Source organism: Pinus tabuliformis, chromosome 8, assembly GCF_031772625.1.
Source record: "Pinus tabuliformis cultivar Carrire ecotype Pingquan chromosome 8, CPIR1, whole genome shotgun sequence".
Taxonomy (NCBI): Eukaryota; Viridiplantae; Streptophyta; class Pinopsida; order Pinales; family Pinaceae; genus Pinus; species Pinus tabuliformis.
Genome location: NC_142294.1, coordinates 1,084,399,577 through 1,084,417,367, shown reverse-complemented (window position 1 = coordinate 1,084,417,367; position 17,791 = coordinate 1,084,399,577). Strand labels below are relative to the sequence as shown.

General features: G+C 36.2%; 2 protein-coding genes across 2 annotated transcripts; one reads left to right on the top strand and one right to left on the bottom strand.

Annotated features, from left to right (window-relative positions):
• The first annotated feature begins 2,579 nt into the window (after positions 1–2,579).
• Positions 2,580–3,098, top strand: LOC149239104 (uncharacterized). Its single transcript, XM_089369756.1, has one exon. It carries the CDS (start codon positions 2,580–2,582, stop codon positions 3,096–3,098), a length of 519 nt encoding a protein of 172 aa, XP_089225882.1.
• Positions 3,099–10,885: 7,787 nt separating this feature from the next.
• On the bottom strand, positions 10,886–16,427 carry LOC149239103 (GDSL esterase/lipase At1g74460-like). Its single transcript, XM_089369755.1, has 6 exons — positions 16,202–16,427; positions 15,963–16,093; positions 15,639–15,878; positions 15,060–15,309; positions 14,741–14,951; positions 10,886–10,922 (listed from the first exon to the last, which is right to left on the bottom strand). The coding sequence occupies exons 1-6, from the start codon at positions 16,425–16,427 to the stop codon at positions 10,886–10,888; spliced, it is 1,095 nt and encodes a 364-aa protein (XP_089225881.1).
• Between the last annotated feature and the right edge of the window lie 1,364 nt (positions 16,428–17,791).

Below are 17,791 nucleotides of genomic sequence, written 5' to 3'. Positions count from 1 at the left end.
TAGCCATTTTCATCCTATACCGTATATACGCTGCTAATTGTACTCCTCCACCTAGGCGCTCTAATGGATAGAGGATCCGAATCTTTCATAAGCTACTATCTGCCAAAAAATTTCGGGGAGAACTCCAATCTGTATTCATTTAGTTTCCATTTTCTATGTCGCAAGTGTCTTAACTCTTTCATTATTTATCGGCCATGTAAATATTTTGGTTTCCATATGTGCAATATCTCGTTGTCATGTATGGGTTGTTACTATTGTTGTTGTTGTGACAGTATTTAGTTCCCTTTCTTCCTTTTGTCTGAGGTTTGGGGGATTTTTAGGCATTTCCACCTGTTTCACCACCTCCATTATTCTCTCTGCAACTCGGCTCTAGTTTTCAACGTTCTTCCGGTGCCGGATTCCGGTATATATCGATGATATAATTATATCTCAGGGTGGTAGGTGGTTATATCTCCTATTTATGATCTTGGATCATGCCATATTGATCCACCTGCAATCTGGACTGTAATCCATGTGAATTGGGCTTCTCGATCTCACCCCATGTCTGACAATATATTATTGTAATATGACAACTCCTTTTTATCTTATTTTGGAAGTTGTAATGTCGGAGTTTCCTTGAAGTGGACTTTATTCCTTATATGTTTCCTTACCTAGAGGCCTGTGTATTTGTCAGTCTCGCGCTTGGGCGGGTATTTCTGGTTTTTTCCTCATTAATGTGCCTATCTACCTACTGTCATTATCCACAATCTCTGACATAGATTATTTGCGCCTGTCATATCTGTGTGGTATTTTTTTGGTTCGGGGGGTATGGACGTACTCGACTCGGACACGTCAACCCAGGAGGCTTTGATTAAGGCCACCATGGAGGTTGAGTCACATAAGAAACTTGCTTCTGGCAGGGGGCATCAGAGCGGCATACAGTCACTGGATGCTTGGCACGCTATTTTAGGAGATGTTTCCATGTCATATGGTGATCATGCGTCCCTGGATCTGTGGGGTGGTGCCCATGTAGGAAACGAACGATGATCCAGGCATCAGGTTCATTCTATTAAGACTTCCTCCCTGCCACCCACTCTGGTTTTCGACATTGAGAAATTGAATGACCATATTACCAGTTTGCAGAAACGTGCCCTTATTGGTCGGTGGAATTTTTCGGAGTGCAGTGATTTACAAATGAGAATCTAGGTGGATAAGAAGTGGAAATCTCTATTGGGATATATGTCGACTATTTTGTGGTTGCTTCGGGGATGGTATAGTTTTCATTTTCTTAGCCAAGATGATTTGCAGAAAATCAAAGCAATTCCATGGATTGATGGTCATAGTTTCTTAGAATTACATTCGTGGTTTCTTGGCTTTAATTCTCTGAACAACGCTCCATAGAATAAGCTCATTTGGGTGAAATTGTCTGGTTTTCCAATTAAGCTTTGGACAAAGCAGGCCCTGATGGACATTGGAAATGCTATCTGGAAATTTGTTTATGTGGATCCCCAGTGTTTGGGGGCACTTGATAAATGAGTCGTGTGGATCTTAATTAAGAATGAAAATCAGGGAGGCTTTCCTGATCTCATTACATTACATTGGGGGGAGACTCGATTAACTCAACGACTGGATTACTAGGGGGTACCATTTCGATTTTCATATTGTCCTCATATTAGCCATATTCTGGCTCACTGTCCTCACTATCTCGGTGGTGGATATCATGGTTGGAACTGTATGGGTGCGCCGACGAAGCCTCAATATGGTGCTGCACGCTATCAAGGCATGGTCTCTCGATGTAAATCAGGTATTTTTCGTGAATCTCATACTTTCTATCAACATGTTCATGATTCCTCGAAATATGGCTTTTCGCCCATCACCATTCTGTCATCTCCTTTGTCTTTTGTAAATTCTGTCTTACTTCTCAGTAACTATCCAAGCTAGAACATTCAATCCCCCCCTCCGGGAATCACTCCTCCCTATCATGACATCCCCAACCTTTTTTCGCCTCATGATGTACCCTGTACATCACATATCACATACATACCTGCTCTGTTACCCTTACATATTCCTAATCGATCTCAAGGGCATTGGAATAGTAGTACTTCACCTAACTCGCCACTGGCCTCCCCTACCAACTCCGTGGGTAATGAATTGGATTTTCTCCTTTAGAGGAAAACTCTGGACTTGCGCACTCTCACTATTCATAAATCATCTGGGTCTTCTTCTCCACATATTAGTCCCACCTTAGCTGGTAATATTACAGTCTGCCATAATCATAACTATGGCAGCCGCCATTTTTTGAATTGGGTGAGACAAAATCCTTTTAACACCCCCATTGACCTTTTTTTAATTGATGTTCCTATTGCTGATGTACCTACTTCTCAGGCCCTTGGAGCACGAATTCTTGCATAGGGTTTGTCATGACTTCCATCTTATCACTTATTATTCGGGGATTGGGGACCGCCTCAAGGTTCCTGGCTCTCAAACACCTTTTTCTCTTTGTACATCCTTGCATTATTCTCCTTCAGGAAACTATGCATTTTATCTCACATGTTATTATATATTTCCGGAAAATGTTTCCGGATTGGCATGTCATCACCATGGCTGTTGCTAGTTTATCTGGAGGACTTATGGCATTATGGGATCCTCGTTGGGTTCGGGCCAAGGCTTTCTCTTGTTTTGTTGGGATCTTACTAGAAGGACATATATGTGGTCTTAAGGATCGTAACCACATCTTGAATTTATATGGTGCCTATAGGAATAGGGTGGTTTTCTGGGAGAAGTTGATTTCATCTGGGATTATGGAGATAACTTCTCTTATCATTGCAGGGGACTTTAATTGCATTGTTGGTTTGGATGAAGTATGGGGTGGTTCCAGGAAAATCGTCCCACCGACGGGTTTGATTCGTGAAGCGATTATTGACCACAACTTAGTTGATATATGTCCTCAGAAGATGGTTCCCATTTCGGATAATGGTAGAGCGGGTATGGCATATGTTGCAAAGAGGTTGGATTGGTTTGTATTACATGAGCGTTTGGTGGAGCGTCTTGGCAATGTTCATGCTGGGGTAATTAATAACCATCTCTCTGATCACCGGCCCATTACTTTGCAATGGTGAATGAAGGATTTTAGACACAAGATGCCATTCAAATTCAACTGTACATGGTTGGATGATCAGGATTTTAATTCATTAGTGCACAAGATATGGACCCGGGAACATGTACTGGGGATTTCCCCTATGGTTCACATTTTGGATAAGCTGGATATACTTCGAAGGGAAGTTAAAACATGGTAGAAACAGAAGGCTAAAGACCTGGATAAAGAAATATTTGACATTCAACAAGAACTGCATGCATTACAGCCCTGGATGGTTTTTGATGATCTACCAGCTGATATCAGGACTCGTATCCAGGAATTAGAGTTCAAAAAGAAGGGAATAATTTATGTTTATGAGTCCACATGGTGCCTGAAGAGTAGGGCTCTATGGATTAAAAAGGGGGACAAAAACACAAAATTCTTTCATCAGTATGCAAATCATAGGCGCAAAATAAATTCCATTTGGGAAATTTATGACGATGATGGTCAATGCTTTTAGTGGTAGGAGGATATAAGTAGTGTTGTTGTATCACATTTTCAAAATGCATATGAACGTAAGGAGGGGGCAGATGTGGGGGGCATTTTATGGGCTATGGACCTATATCCCACTATGTTCGATGATGATGGTAATGAAAATATATTTCAAGAGGTCTCTGAAGAGGAGCTCCTGAAGGTTTTAAAATCCTTTAAGGGGGACAAGAGCCTGGGTCCGGACGGATGGTCTGTAGAAATATTCACACACTTTTTTGACATATTTAAAAGAGACCTCGTGGACATGTTGGAGGATTCAAGGATCATGGGGAACATCCACTTGAATATAAACTCAACGTATATTGCTCTCATCCCGAAGTGGAAACGTTCTACTATTTTCTCTTACTTCAGGCCCATATCTTTATGCAATCTTATTTATAAGATAATCTCAAAAACTATTGCCAGTCGGATGAGGTCTACATTGTCTTGCTTCATTTAACCTGAACAAGAACGTATGCATTCGATTCATTCTAAGCACTTAAATGCTTCCATTATGAAGGTGGATCTTCAGAAGGCTTATGACTTTTTAGATTTTGGATACCTTAGACTGGTTCTGCAGAAGATTGGTTTGCAGCCCAGAAGCATGGCTTGGATTATGGCTTGTGTCATGAATATAAATTATGCAGTGATTATCAATGGATATCCTACATGTTTATTTAGGGTTGGTAGGGGATTGAGACATGGCTACTCACTATCTCCTCTCCTCTTTACCTCGGCTATGGATGGACTGAGCTTGCAAATAAAAAAAGCGGTGATGGATGACCAGTTCCAGGAACTGGTCATATGGAACAACATCAAGATATCACATGGTTTTTCTGTCGATGATGTGCTCATCATCAGTATGTTGAATTTCCTTGCATGGCTAACTCTTTTTCACGTTTTTTAAAATATTTCTAAAGCTACTGGTTTATATATGAATTTACAAAATTCTATTGTATATCATGATATGAGCAATATGGAGGTCATTGACTATATAAAAAACCTATTTGGAATTGAGGCGGAGCTGATGCAATCTGGAATGAAGTACCTTGGATATCACATTAAACCATTTTGTTACAAAAATATCAATTGGCAATGGTTGGTAGACCATTTCTACAAAAGAATTTCTGGGTGGGAATATCGGTGCTTGTCCCTTGGTGGGTGAACTATCCTCACACAAGCCGTACTTACCCAATTGGGGGTATACTAGGCTCACCTATTTAATTTCCCACAAGCCACCATTAATAACATTAATCGCATTATTGCAAATTTCATTTGGGCAAGTTGCAATGGATAACATAAATATCACTTGGAAAAAATGTCCCACATTTCTTGCCCAAAAAGAATGCGAGGCTGGGGTATTATGAACCTTCGGCTTTTTGTTTGTTCGTTGTTGATTAAATCCTTATGGTGGGGTATATTTGGATCTGGCATATGGAATAGGGTGATTAGACATAAATACTTAAAGGACCATGAATTTCATTTCTGGTATAGCAAGGACTGCATTGGCATCCTGCATGGTTCTGCTATATGGCATAGCTTTCAAAAGGTTGCTAAAATATTCTTACAATCTCTGGCATAGACTATGGGGTTGAGCCACACAATTCTCATTGGGATGGATCATATTTTGGGAGTTGGCAGGGAGTGCAGCATATCTAAGTTACTCACTGGGTGTTTTTGTGGGAAGGGGGTATACTTCTGGAATCAATTAATCTCCACATGGCGGGACCGGTCCCCTGTTTGGAAAACTGCATAAGAACTGGGGCTCGCTAGACAATTGGTGGTGGAATGGAACCAAATTTGTGTTGGCTTGAAAGCTTTAGGCATATGTTGAGAGGAACAAAGTGACAGTTTGGTTTGGTCAAGGAAAATGAAAGCCGAAAGTATTATGGTTGCTGATATATATATTTCTCTTTGCGGAAGGGGAGCCCTGTTGGAAATAATACTGAGAGGGGGGGGGGGGGGGTGAATCAGTATTATCAAGTCAAATATTCCTTTTTCAAAATCAAATGATATACGCTACTTCAGTTAATTAAACCCGTGTATATACGCGACTTTGCAGAAGGAAACCAGCGTATACAAGGCAAACTTTTAATTTACTTTATCTTTCTGATGTTGATTGTTAATCTCTGCTTTCAGAATCAATTAACCAGTAACTAGTAGTAGTAAAACAGAGCAGAAAGACAATCGCACACAAGAACACAAGATATAAGGTGGAAACCCAATGTGGGTGAAAACCACCTGCTGCAATTCTTCTCTATCTTCCTTTAAATTAGAAACTTCTTTTACAACGTACTGGTGCAGTCCTTTACCAGTATGCAGGCTGCAACCTGCAGAGAGCTACAACCCTCTCTCGTTCTCCAGCTTCTCCTGGAAGGGAGCTACAACCCCCTTAGCTCTTGCACTAGCCAAGATACTAGTACGTAGGTGCTGGCCTATAGAAGGCTACAACCTTCTCTTTCTTTCAGGGACCACGTTTCATAAATTTTCATACTGGATCCACAAATAATATCAATCAAACATCAAGAATTTCTGCATCAACCAATCACCTTTTCACCAATCAAAACTGAATCAAAATAAACACTTCTCTGATGACTGTACCCAGATCATAGTAACAGTAACCACACCAAATCTGAACCCAGAACACTGCAGCAATAAACAGTAGCAGCTAGATCACAACTCAAAAGATATACGCTACTTCAATAACCTGAAACCTGCGTGCATATGCTTCTGCGTATGGAACAACCTGCGTATACATTGTTTTCATTCACTGAACCGGTGTGTATACGTGCCTTCGCTTCACTGGACCTGCGTACAAATCTATAAAGTATAATTCGCTCTTTCAGATATTCAAACACTAATTAACCCAGATTATCAGATCTATAGATCAAGCAAGTGCCACATATAACAGATCAAAATTATACAAAGATACTATCATTCAAGCTTAAAGATTATGATCCATCAATAGAACTTATCCTTCTCTTTTGCGCTCAGGTTCCTCCGTCATTCAGATCCATATCTGCATCATAACCCAATTAGCAGTATTCCAGATCTAGCACTTTATCAGATATTCAATAATAATTCAGATGTTCTTTTGCCACATGATCTCCTTCCTCTTTTATAGGTTTAGGCATTCCACAATACCACGGTCCAAAACCATAATAAACCAATACCACGGACCCAATACTTGGGATCAACACTTCTGACGAGGTACCATGGTCCAAAACCATATGTTCAAATACCAAGGACTAACTACCATGGACCAAAAGTAAATTCTCCAACGTATACGCGCTTTTCCTTGCATGAAAGTGCGTGTATACACATACGCGCCTTTGAAATGTCTAATCCGCGTGTATACGCGACTTCATCTAGATGAACTTGCGTATATGTCTTTTCCTTCATTCTGAAAGCCTACACTGAGATCTGTTACCAAAGAGAGTTGCCATCAAGGACAACACCTGTTCCATAGCTCCAAACCTGTGCCATAATGCCAACAAGCCCGATTTGTGGAAAATCCAATATTATACACCTTCTGGAAGACTAATATTCCTATTAAAATAATTAAGTTCTCCTGGTTAGTATATCACAACAAAAGTATCACTTGGGAGAACTTGCAGAAGCGTAATTGGCACGAACCCATCTTATGTGCAATTTCACCACACAACCCAGGTATGGAACAAATTGGCATTACATTTTGGTTTTCCTAATAATCAATTTCATAATATCGCAGATTGTATGGAGTGGTGGAGCAAACGGAAGCCCTCATGGAGGATTATTCCCCCCATATTTTTTTGGGCTATATGGAAATGGCAAAATAATCATATATTTGAGAATTTTGCTGAATATTTCATTTAGGTATGTGAGAATGCCATATCAGTACACTCTATGATTCCTGTACATGAGAACAACTACAAAGAACAACACCAGAGGAGGAAAAGTCCTCAAATGGTGTACCTAATTGGATTTTTGAACGGTGCGGCTCAAAAGAATGTTTGTCTATGTGGTTTCTAGATAGCCATGTCCAATGATTTACAATACAGAATCCACTGGAATGCCAGAATTGGCATGAATATTAAGGCTGAAGCTATGGCATTATGGGGCATTTTATGGTTCACATTTTTCCTCAATATCCCCGATATTCATATATATGGGGATTCAAAGATTATCATGGATCACATAAATGGGAATGCACATATCAATCAATCAACACTACTTGGATGGTTAAGGAGAATTGATAATCTTTGGACCAGCTTGAGAACCCTTCCATCATGCACACAGGTAGAGAATACAACTAGCTTGCGAATGATCTCTCAAAGAAAGGGCTTCAAAGAATATTGGGAGAAATGCACATGGATATAATAGTAGAGGGCAATGTACTAAATGTTGAGGAGTTCCCATTCCCTAGCTAATTTGCACATTTACTTTCTAATTTTTTTTTGTACAATTTTGTCTTTTCTTTTTGTATGTATCAGTTAGACAAAATGGTATCCTGCTGGCGAATTGGTTCTTTCAATGATACACAAAGAAATAGGGATGATCATGTTTCTTTTGAAAGGTCAATATGATGGATGTATTTGCCTAGTACTCTCTCCTATCTCTGCTACTAGATGTGCGCAGATCTTTTATGCTTATATGCTGTCTATAGTGTAGATCTTTTATGTTTATATATTGCCTATATGTATATCTAGATATCTTGATGGGGTTCGCAAGAACACGCAACCCAGATGGTTTTCTATGATGATATGGGTACATGAAATTGATAAAATGTACATGATCCATCTGATAATATAAATATAGCTTTTTTCGTAGTGATTAAGAAAAAACAAAACATATCAGACTGGCCATGATTTAGCAAATGCACGCATGGACACCTAAGCAGGCTATATAAACTATTATATGTGGTTTACTTTTTCACTAGGATGAAATCAAGAAAATTGATGGCCATAGGTGCAAAATTAACATCAAGCTACCGCGTAGCAAATGCCACTGTGAAACTAAAAAATTGCTAAAAAAATCCCTAATTTCATCCCTAACTACCACAAAAATATATTCCAAATCTACTAAATCTAAATCTCAACTATTTAGAACATTTTAAAATAAATATATAAAAAAGGGGAAATTCTAATCCCGAATTTTTAATATAAAAAAGAAGAAGAAGAAGCTAAAAGCAATATTTAAAAAGTAGAACAAAGAGATTTTGTTTTAAAATTTTGAAATATGTGAAAATATATATATGATTTCTTATTTCTCTAATAGGAAGTAGATTAATTAAGGTAATTTTTTGGGATAAAAGATTATATCTTATATTGATCAATATTAAATTAATAGTGATCAATAGAAAAGTCAAATCTTATAATCATTTTTTGGCAAGAACGAGTACAAAGACTTATAAGTTTTGGTGGGTAGTAACCATTAGTAAGTCTACACATTTATAGTTTTTCTCCTACATAAGTATGATGAAAACATAGATAATGGTTGGTAGTAGTTGGTGCGAAGTATATTTATATGCACCTTATTTGAGTTGTCTTCTTTAATTGTGACTTTCTGAAAAGCGATTCATTGAAATCACAAGTTTGATTGGTGAACTCAAACTGATCTAATTTGTCTATAATCTGGCAGGGATGATTGAAATCACAAGTTTGACCGATGAACTCTGCACAATTGAAGTGCCCCATTAAACAACACCTCCAAGAAATCACTTCAAGACAACTTTCATCTTATTCCTATCAATTTATTATGCAAACACTTGCTTAAAATATAGTGGGAAGTAAGTGATGGTAAATATGTTATTTACTTAAATATGGCTAAAGGATTTTAGTCTCATTTAAAGACAACTTTCATCTTATTCCTATCCATTTTTATGCAAACACTTCCTAAAATATAGTGGGAAGTAAGTGATGATAAAAAAATATGAGTAAAAGATTTTATTTGTAGATAGTTTTCTTGTAAAGATTAAGAATAAAAAATCACTATTATGAATATTATAACCATGTCCATAAATTATGGCATAAAATATGTGAGCTACTTATAAACTTGCATTATATTGTGCAAAAGTTGCAATAAGACCTTCATGTTGGTGCAATAAAATGTTTGAAAAATAATTTTTTTAATAATATTGAAAAATAAATATTTAATTTTTATATTAAATATTATATGTTATATTATACAAATCTATCTAGTAAAAATCACTATTATAAATATTATAACTATATCCATAAATTATGACATAAAATATGTGAAGTAATTATAAACATGGATTATATTGTGCAAAAGTTACAATAAAACCCTTATATTAATGCAATGAAATATTTGAAAAATAATTTTTTTAATAATATTACAAAATACATATTTATTTTTTATATTAAATATTATAGGTTGTATTACGCAAATCTATCTAATAATTTTTAAATACTACATTTTAATTTTTAAGTACAAACTTTTTAGAAAATCTATTGCTTGAGCACCGCAATAAGCATGCTGAACTAAGCATCATAGAAGTGAGTTTAATGATCTCTGGATTACTTTTATTAGTTTATTAACTGATAATTTAATATTATATTAAATAAATAGAATGGCAATAAGCATCCTGAACTAAGCATCATAGAAGTGAGTTTAATGATCCCTCGATTACTTTTATTATTAGTTTATTATCTGGAAATAATTTAATATTATATTAAATAAATAGAATGGAAAGGCAATGAATCATCCTAACGTAACGTAGCCTGCCAGTTTAAACTAACTCTACTGCCTATAGCTATTTGATGGACTAAATTTTCAGAGATGCTATTGAAGCTATTGCACCCTGGATAACAATTACTCTATAGTCTGGATTTTCAGATTTTAAAATTGCGATCCACATCCTTTCTTGTATTGTTAAGATCAACAAGGTGCTCAAGCCACCATTACTTCCTTGCAAAAAAAATCGTTACTTCCTCGCAAAAATGTCAGAAAACAATAGTACTCAAGCAATCATTACTTCCTTGCAAAAAAATGCCAGAAAACAAAAGTACTCAAGCCACCATTACTTCAAAAAAATCGTTACTTACTCGCAAAAAATGTCAGAAAACGATAGTAGTCAAGCCACCATTGCAAAAAACAATAGTAGTAAAGCCACCATTACTTCCTCTCAAAAAATGTCAGAAAACAATAGTACTAAATTTCTATAATTAGAAGCTGAAAGTTTGACTGTAAGTCAATAGTACAAACTAAGGTAACTAACACTTTCCTCCGGCATGGGTAGCCCGTGCCCGTTTTTGTAATATATATATCTGCATGAATAAAACGGAGACAAATGTACTGTCAAGATGGAGATGGAGACGAAGATAGCGATGGCGATAGAGATAGAGATGGAAACGGATATAGCGATGGAGATGGTGAGTGAGTAGAATTGGAAGATGGATTGGCTTTTTGTATGAGGTCTTCTTTATCACAAATTGAATCCATCTGAGTTGTAGATGTTGCATCTAGCATATCATCAAGTTAATCTTACTTTTATCTTAACTTTATTTAAAGTGCATGTTGCATCTAGCATATCATCAAGTTAATCTTACTTTTATCTTAACTTTATTTAAAGTGCATCAATCAATCAATCATCTCTTCTTACCTTGATCACTTCAAATATCATTTTCCAAATGTAGTATATCAACTATGTGATTAATGATGTTTTATTTCTATTGTAAGTCTCAGTCAATTGCTTTAATTTGATTTTGAAGTTCATGATTATACTCTTACAAATCTTTTTATTATGCATATTGCAAACACTTCTCTCCTTACACATATTTATCACACTCACTTGTACTCGCTCATTTGCATTAATCCTTTTATCTTAGGTTTGCTTCATTTTTATGTCACCTTGAGTGTCAAGTACTATCAATCATGCACACTAAGCGAGTGATTAAAATGTCGTGACTTTTAGAATTGTAGTATTGCAAACATCAAAATAACACTAACACAAAGTATATTACACATTCTTATTTATCTCGTATAATTACATTGATATGATATTCCATTTTACATGAGGAAATGCCATCTTTTGATTATTGCCAAAAAAAACTCTCATTTTCTTTACAATGCTTTTGCAAGTCTTTTATTATGTATTGAAGCTATTCGCACTAAAAAAATTCACTTTCTATTAAAAAATTATCACCTCCATTTCAATCTTTTGAAATGAACCTCAAAGAATCTTTACTTTTTACAAAGTGTTTTTGTGACAACCCTTTTTGTTAATCCCTCTTATAATTATTTTTATGCATTGTAATTCAGGTAAATATTGTGTAAATGTAAACATAATGACTTGATGAGAGGAATGGACACAGATTCAAAAGTTTTGAGGAGGAGTTGCTTCAGAAACTGGTTAGGACAAGGTTGTTCATTAATGATCACCAGCCTTCCCACTGGGTTTTAATGGTCTACATGGCAAGCAGGAAGGTGGAGTATGGGCTTCCTAAATGGAGGACAAATCCATACCCCCTCTGTCTTTTCTTATGATTTGCATGGTGTTGTCAACATGCAATGGCCCCAAGGGGGTTGATGGAGAAAAAAGAGTCGAGGAGGATATGTTGAAGAAAATGTAACTAGGTTCGGTTTTCATAAATGTAATTTTGATCTTTGAACTTGTAAAAGAAAAGAAATATTATTTTTGTAAAATATAAAATGATTTTCTTGCTCATTACATAGTTCTAGCACATGTTGAAGTGCTATAGGAAAGCCAAAGAGTCAAAGAAAATGTTAAAGAGCTCTTCTTGAACATATATGTAATGTATATGAGTCAACCTAGTGTCTAGATCGACCCTCCAAGACAAGCACAATCCTCTTAAACAAGTCGACCAGCAAAACAATATAAAGAGTAATCATGTCGGCTCAAATAAAATTACACAACGATTCACTATCATATCGGCTTATTATGGAGACATAACTATTATACATACCCTACTAATCTTTGCAAAAGTACATAATAGAATCTCGGATCCTCTATAATCTAGGACAAGTACAGGAGTGCAAACATTTTAGATAAGTAACTCGGATTCCCTTGAATGGGTACATGGATCTAATCCGCGTTACTGGAGGACACTATCTCGTGGATAATTTCAGTGAGCAGATTATTGTCTCATCCTTCTCGATGGTGACAATCTTAGCCTAACTATGACGATGATCTCGGTGCAAGAATATAGTCATTGTCTCGGTATAGATGGGATGATAAAAACCATAGTACCAATCATTGTCTTGACATATTGGATGTAGAAAATACACTCGCTATCTCGACACAATTGTGATCTCATGAGTAATGCATTCTTAACATATTAAACGCCGTCAAGATCTCAGCATAATGACAACCATGGTCTCGGTCATAATCCAAATGAAGACAAGGTCATAATGAAGATTTAAGTGCATTAATCAAGACATGAAATCAAGATCATGATGAAGACCTCGATACAACTATCATATATATATATACCTATGAATGAAGATCTCGATGAAGGAGTGGTCATGGTGTAGCAGTGATGAAGCTCTCGAGGAAGAATCAGTCATGGTGTAACAAGAATAAATATCTCAGTGGTGCAGTAGTGATGGCCTCAATGGTGCAGCAATGATGATGATCTTCACTGCGACAAAGAAGAGGATTGGTGTCTTGGTCTTGGAGTCGCATAAAAAGTCAAGGGTCATGGTTTTGGTATTCGTCAATTGGAATTTTTATAAGAATAATTTTGTTTGGGTTTTCCTCTCCAATAGGGAGAGGATTTGGTCCTCGAAGAAAGCCAAAATCTTGTGTTCTTGTCTCTTTGTTTTGGTAATTATTTGATGAACTAAAGAAGACACACTCTAATATTAAAGAATATGCTAATAAACAAAATGCTAAGAAGAATCTCATTAACTACATTTGGCCTAGATTCTTCAACAAGATATTCATCTAAGATGGTAATTCGCATGCACTGAGAAACAACACTGATATGTGAAGAGATAACAACACCAAAAAACAAATAAACAAAACAAAACAAAACAAATATGTGAAGAGATAACAACACCCAAAAAAGTAAACAAACAAAACAAAATGAAACAAACAACCATGGTTATGCTTTGGTGTCATATAGGGAAATGCAAGAAATGCAAGTTATGGTTGGTTTACAGGTCCTCGAAAGAAAGCCATTATAATAATAGGTAAATTTATTATTTCTTCCTTTTCTGTTTGTCCCCTTTGTCGCTGCCGTGAGTTGATTTCTGTTATTCTCTTATAATGTATTTTCCGATAAATGCATTGATAGATAAATCTCTTACGGCGGGAATGTTCTTGGTATATTATCTGAAGAATAGAAAACCTCCTCCTGACGGCGTTCTTCCTAGAGATTTGAGTGAGCTCGAAATGGGCAATTTACCAATATTCTCTTACGAAGAACTTCGTCAGACTACAAATTGCTTCCACAAGGAGAACGAACTTGGCGTTGGAGGGTTCGGGTCGGTCTATCTGGGTAAACTTTGGGGCGGAAGACTTGTGGCCGTAAAGAGACTTTATCAGGATAACTCTAGGAGATTCGAGCAGTTCATCCATGAGGTGAAGATATTTTCGACCTTGAACCATCCACACGTCGTTCGTCTTTATGGCTGCACTCCTCTAGACAGTCCAGAGCTGCTGCTCGTATACGAATTTATCCCAAATGGCACCCTGGCCGATCATCTTCATGGCGATCGCAAAAATCCCAAGGGATTGCCATGGAATACTCGCTTGAAGATTGCTATTCAAACTGCCGAGACCTTGGCTTTCCTTCACGCCCTTGATCCGCCTATATTACACAGAGATGTAAAAACCTCTAATATTTTGTATTTTGTGATATTTTGTGATATAACCACCCTTACTTCCATGGAAATATCACAAAATAATAATATATTAAATTTATAATTAGAAGCAAAACGACCGAATGTCATTCACCATTGCTGCAGAATTGCAAAGATAGAACAGAGTTACCCTTTCCTCTGGCATGGACGTAGCTGGTGCCACTTTTTGTAACATGCATCTATATGTAGCAGACAAACACAAATTCATGTACTCTAAAAAAAAATGAAGATGTAGACAAATTTATTTTCAAAATGCTGATGGAGATTCATGTACTCTAAAAAAAATGAAGATGTAGACAAATTTATTTTCAAAATGCTGATGGAGAAGGAGATGGCGATGGAGCAGAATTCCCATGATTCATTTTAATAGCAGAAATCAGACTCTGTGCAATAACTAAATTGGCAGCATCACTAGGATGGTATTCATCCCAAAACAAATATTTGGTTCTGTCTGGACACAGCTTTGCAGCGGCCACGCAACTTAATGTGGGCCGGTATCTTCCAAAACTGCAGCAAGGTGTATCACCATTTTCGAACCCTGCAAACGTAAATTATCGTTAATAAAAACCAAAATCACCAATCCAAAATAAACCTATGAGAAATACTGTAATTTGATGATAAAGTTTTGAATGTATTGAATCCTCACCATAAGCTTGGGGATTTTCTATAAGTTTGGTGAAGAAAGTGTAACTATCGGCAAAGACAAAGCGAGCTCCTGGCAGTTTTGAATTTAGATCTGCGATGAGGTTTCCAGTGGCAGCATTAAAATTGACGGCATACTCGTTGAGATTCTGTTGGCAACTACCATCTGTTGTCAGTACCCGCTGCAGTGGAATGCAACCCAGAGGTCCCAATCCTGTGAAGAGCAACTTGCGTACGCCTAATTGATGTAGTGTCTGCGCCATTTTATATATAAAAGATTAATTATTAACCATACCTTTGAAGTTTTATTAGCATTACGGGTTGACGATGGGTGTTTTTATAATCAGGTGATTTAATCAAATTTCCGGGTGTGTTTAAGGGAAGAGACTAGTTAAAAATTCTAGTTAGATTAGAGCTGGTGTGCCCTAAGCTAAGCTAAGTGCTATCCTGATTGATTTTGACAAATTAAATGTCCCTCAGTTGAATTTGACAAATTAGATACTCCTCAATCCACCAATGAAGCTGAAGAAAAAACTAGAAAACTAGATTATGATAGTGAAATTTATAGTTGAGAAAAACTCACCGTGAGTTGTTGGCGTAATGTGGAAATAAGATAATTTATGAAATCATCGGGAGCAAATTGCCAGGAATCAGCCTGGACGGGGAGCAAATAATTGTTGATGTAGTCGTTGCTTCCAATGGACATTAAATACACGGATTCATTAAAGAATTTCTCCGCTTTTTCTTGCCCGATTTTATTGGCAATGATCATCTTGGTGCCTTGAAACATCTCTATTTGCTTCCACAGCCACAGTCGTTGAATCTACATGGGTATACAGTTAGCATGGGAAAAAAGGAAAATTAACAAAAAAGAAAACCAGAGAAGTGGGTATGGAATGGTTATTACAAAAAGAGATCCTGTTTCGTTAAGAATGCCGCCTCCACCCGAAGCATAGTTGGCACCTCGTTTCAACACGACGTTCTCATCTGTGGATGGAGACAGGATCGGCGCTGGGATTGGCAAACCTGTTTTCTCAGCTGCAAAATTAGCAACACCCAATCCATCAATACCTAGTAAATGCCCAATATACAAATAATTATTCGAAAAAGAAACAATTGAATTGTGAAAGGGGAAGTAAGAAATACCAACTATATCAGAAATGGTTCGGCCATTGGTGTATCTTCCTGTGGGCAATCCGTTACCAAAGTCAATTCCATACCATGGATAAATGGACTTCGCTAGACTCCTCTGCAGGTGATTGTTGTTTCCAACATCTGACAAAGAGTCTCCAAAAATAAAGGATACAGGCTTTATCTCTGTTTCTGCTGCGATTGCGCCAACGTATAACGTCGTCACCATCATAATTGCCATGAAAACCTCCAGCTAACAACTCTGAAACTCAGTCTATTAGTGGTTAGATTAGCTGAATGGGTTTCGTGGATTACGGTTTTTGGAAATGTATGTTCATAGATACCATCGCTCGCAACTCTTTCCCTAACAATCACCGCCAAAGCAACAAGGCCATGCTTCTTCCAGCTTGATGGTGCAATCACCTTTGCCCTGATATTTTACGGTGAAATGTATTATCTATTCAAAAATTCAAAAAACATAACAAAATTGCTTGGTGAAACAAAATCTTTTTGGTAGTTATGTTCTAAATTTGGAAACATTCAGATGACAGAAAATATATATATATCAAATTACATGATATTATTGACTTTGTAATATATAAATGTGTTTAATTAATGTTTATGTACTTTATTTCATTAGTTATTACGTTTTTTTTATCTCTACGTTATGTTCAATTTATCTAATTTGTCGGCTGAGATTTACATGGAATAATTATTATTTTTTATATAGATTTATGATTTTGCTATGATGATGGATATAATGGAATAATTATCATTTTTATATAGATTTACGATTTTGCAATGATGGTTATATCATATATATATATATATATATATATATATAATAGTTTATAACATGAGTGATTGCATTATATTAAATGTTTGAGATGATATTCATGATTTAATGAGTGATATTTAAAATTATATTGATATTTATGTATTCTCTAAAGAGTGGTTATAAGGATATAGAATTTAAGAATAAGCTAAAATATTTAAAATCAAGTTGAGATTAGGGAAATGGATATCTTAATTTAAATGCTATGATGGAAGATATGAATATGGGTTGCTTTGATTATTTAGATAATGCTTTATGTTTTTATGTGTATTTAGGAATAAGAGATAATATTGTAAGCTTAGCTATATATGGTTAAATACTATAGGAAGAAGGCATTACATGTATGCAATCAGGTGAAGTGGAGATAATTCCTACTCATTAGAATCTCCATTTATGTGGATATGGGAAGTAGCAAGCATATCCTAACCTGCAAGGTCACATGACATTGTGAGGCTATGCTATGAACTAAGGATTACACAAGAAGGGAATAATGTCATTATTTTTTAGGGGACTAAAGTCTCTCTCAAATCATAAAATAGGATGGAGTGAACAAGGCCTAACTCACAAAATTTTGGTTCTTTTTCCATGTAGATATATGTGTGTACAAGTGTTATAGCGACCATGTAGTCACCCTTGTTATTGGTTCAATTCCCCAATCTAACATAAAGGTATACATCATGTTCATATAATGTGTGTGTGCATGCTTGCGGGCAAATTTAGTTAAGTGATAATATTATTCATATAAACTAAAATACATTCATTTAAATAGA

Coding starts and splice junctions, on each gene's coding strand:
- LOC149239104 (XM_089369756.1), top strand. CDS start 2,580: ATGGCTGTTGCTAGTTTATCTGGAGGACTTATGGCATTATGGGATCCT.
- LOC149239103 (XM_089369755.1), bottom strand. CDS start 16,427: ATGGCAATTATGATGGTGACGACGTTATACGTTGGCGCAATCGCAGCA. Junction 15,879..15,962: donor ACGAAACAGGATCTCTTTTT/GTAATAACCATT, acceptor ATACCCATGTAG/ATTCAACGACTGTGGCTGTG. Junction 15,310..15,638: donor CATTACGCCAACAACTCACG/GTGAGTTTTTCT, acceptor AAAATGGCGCAG/ACACTACATCAATTAGGCGT.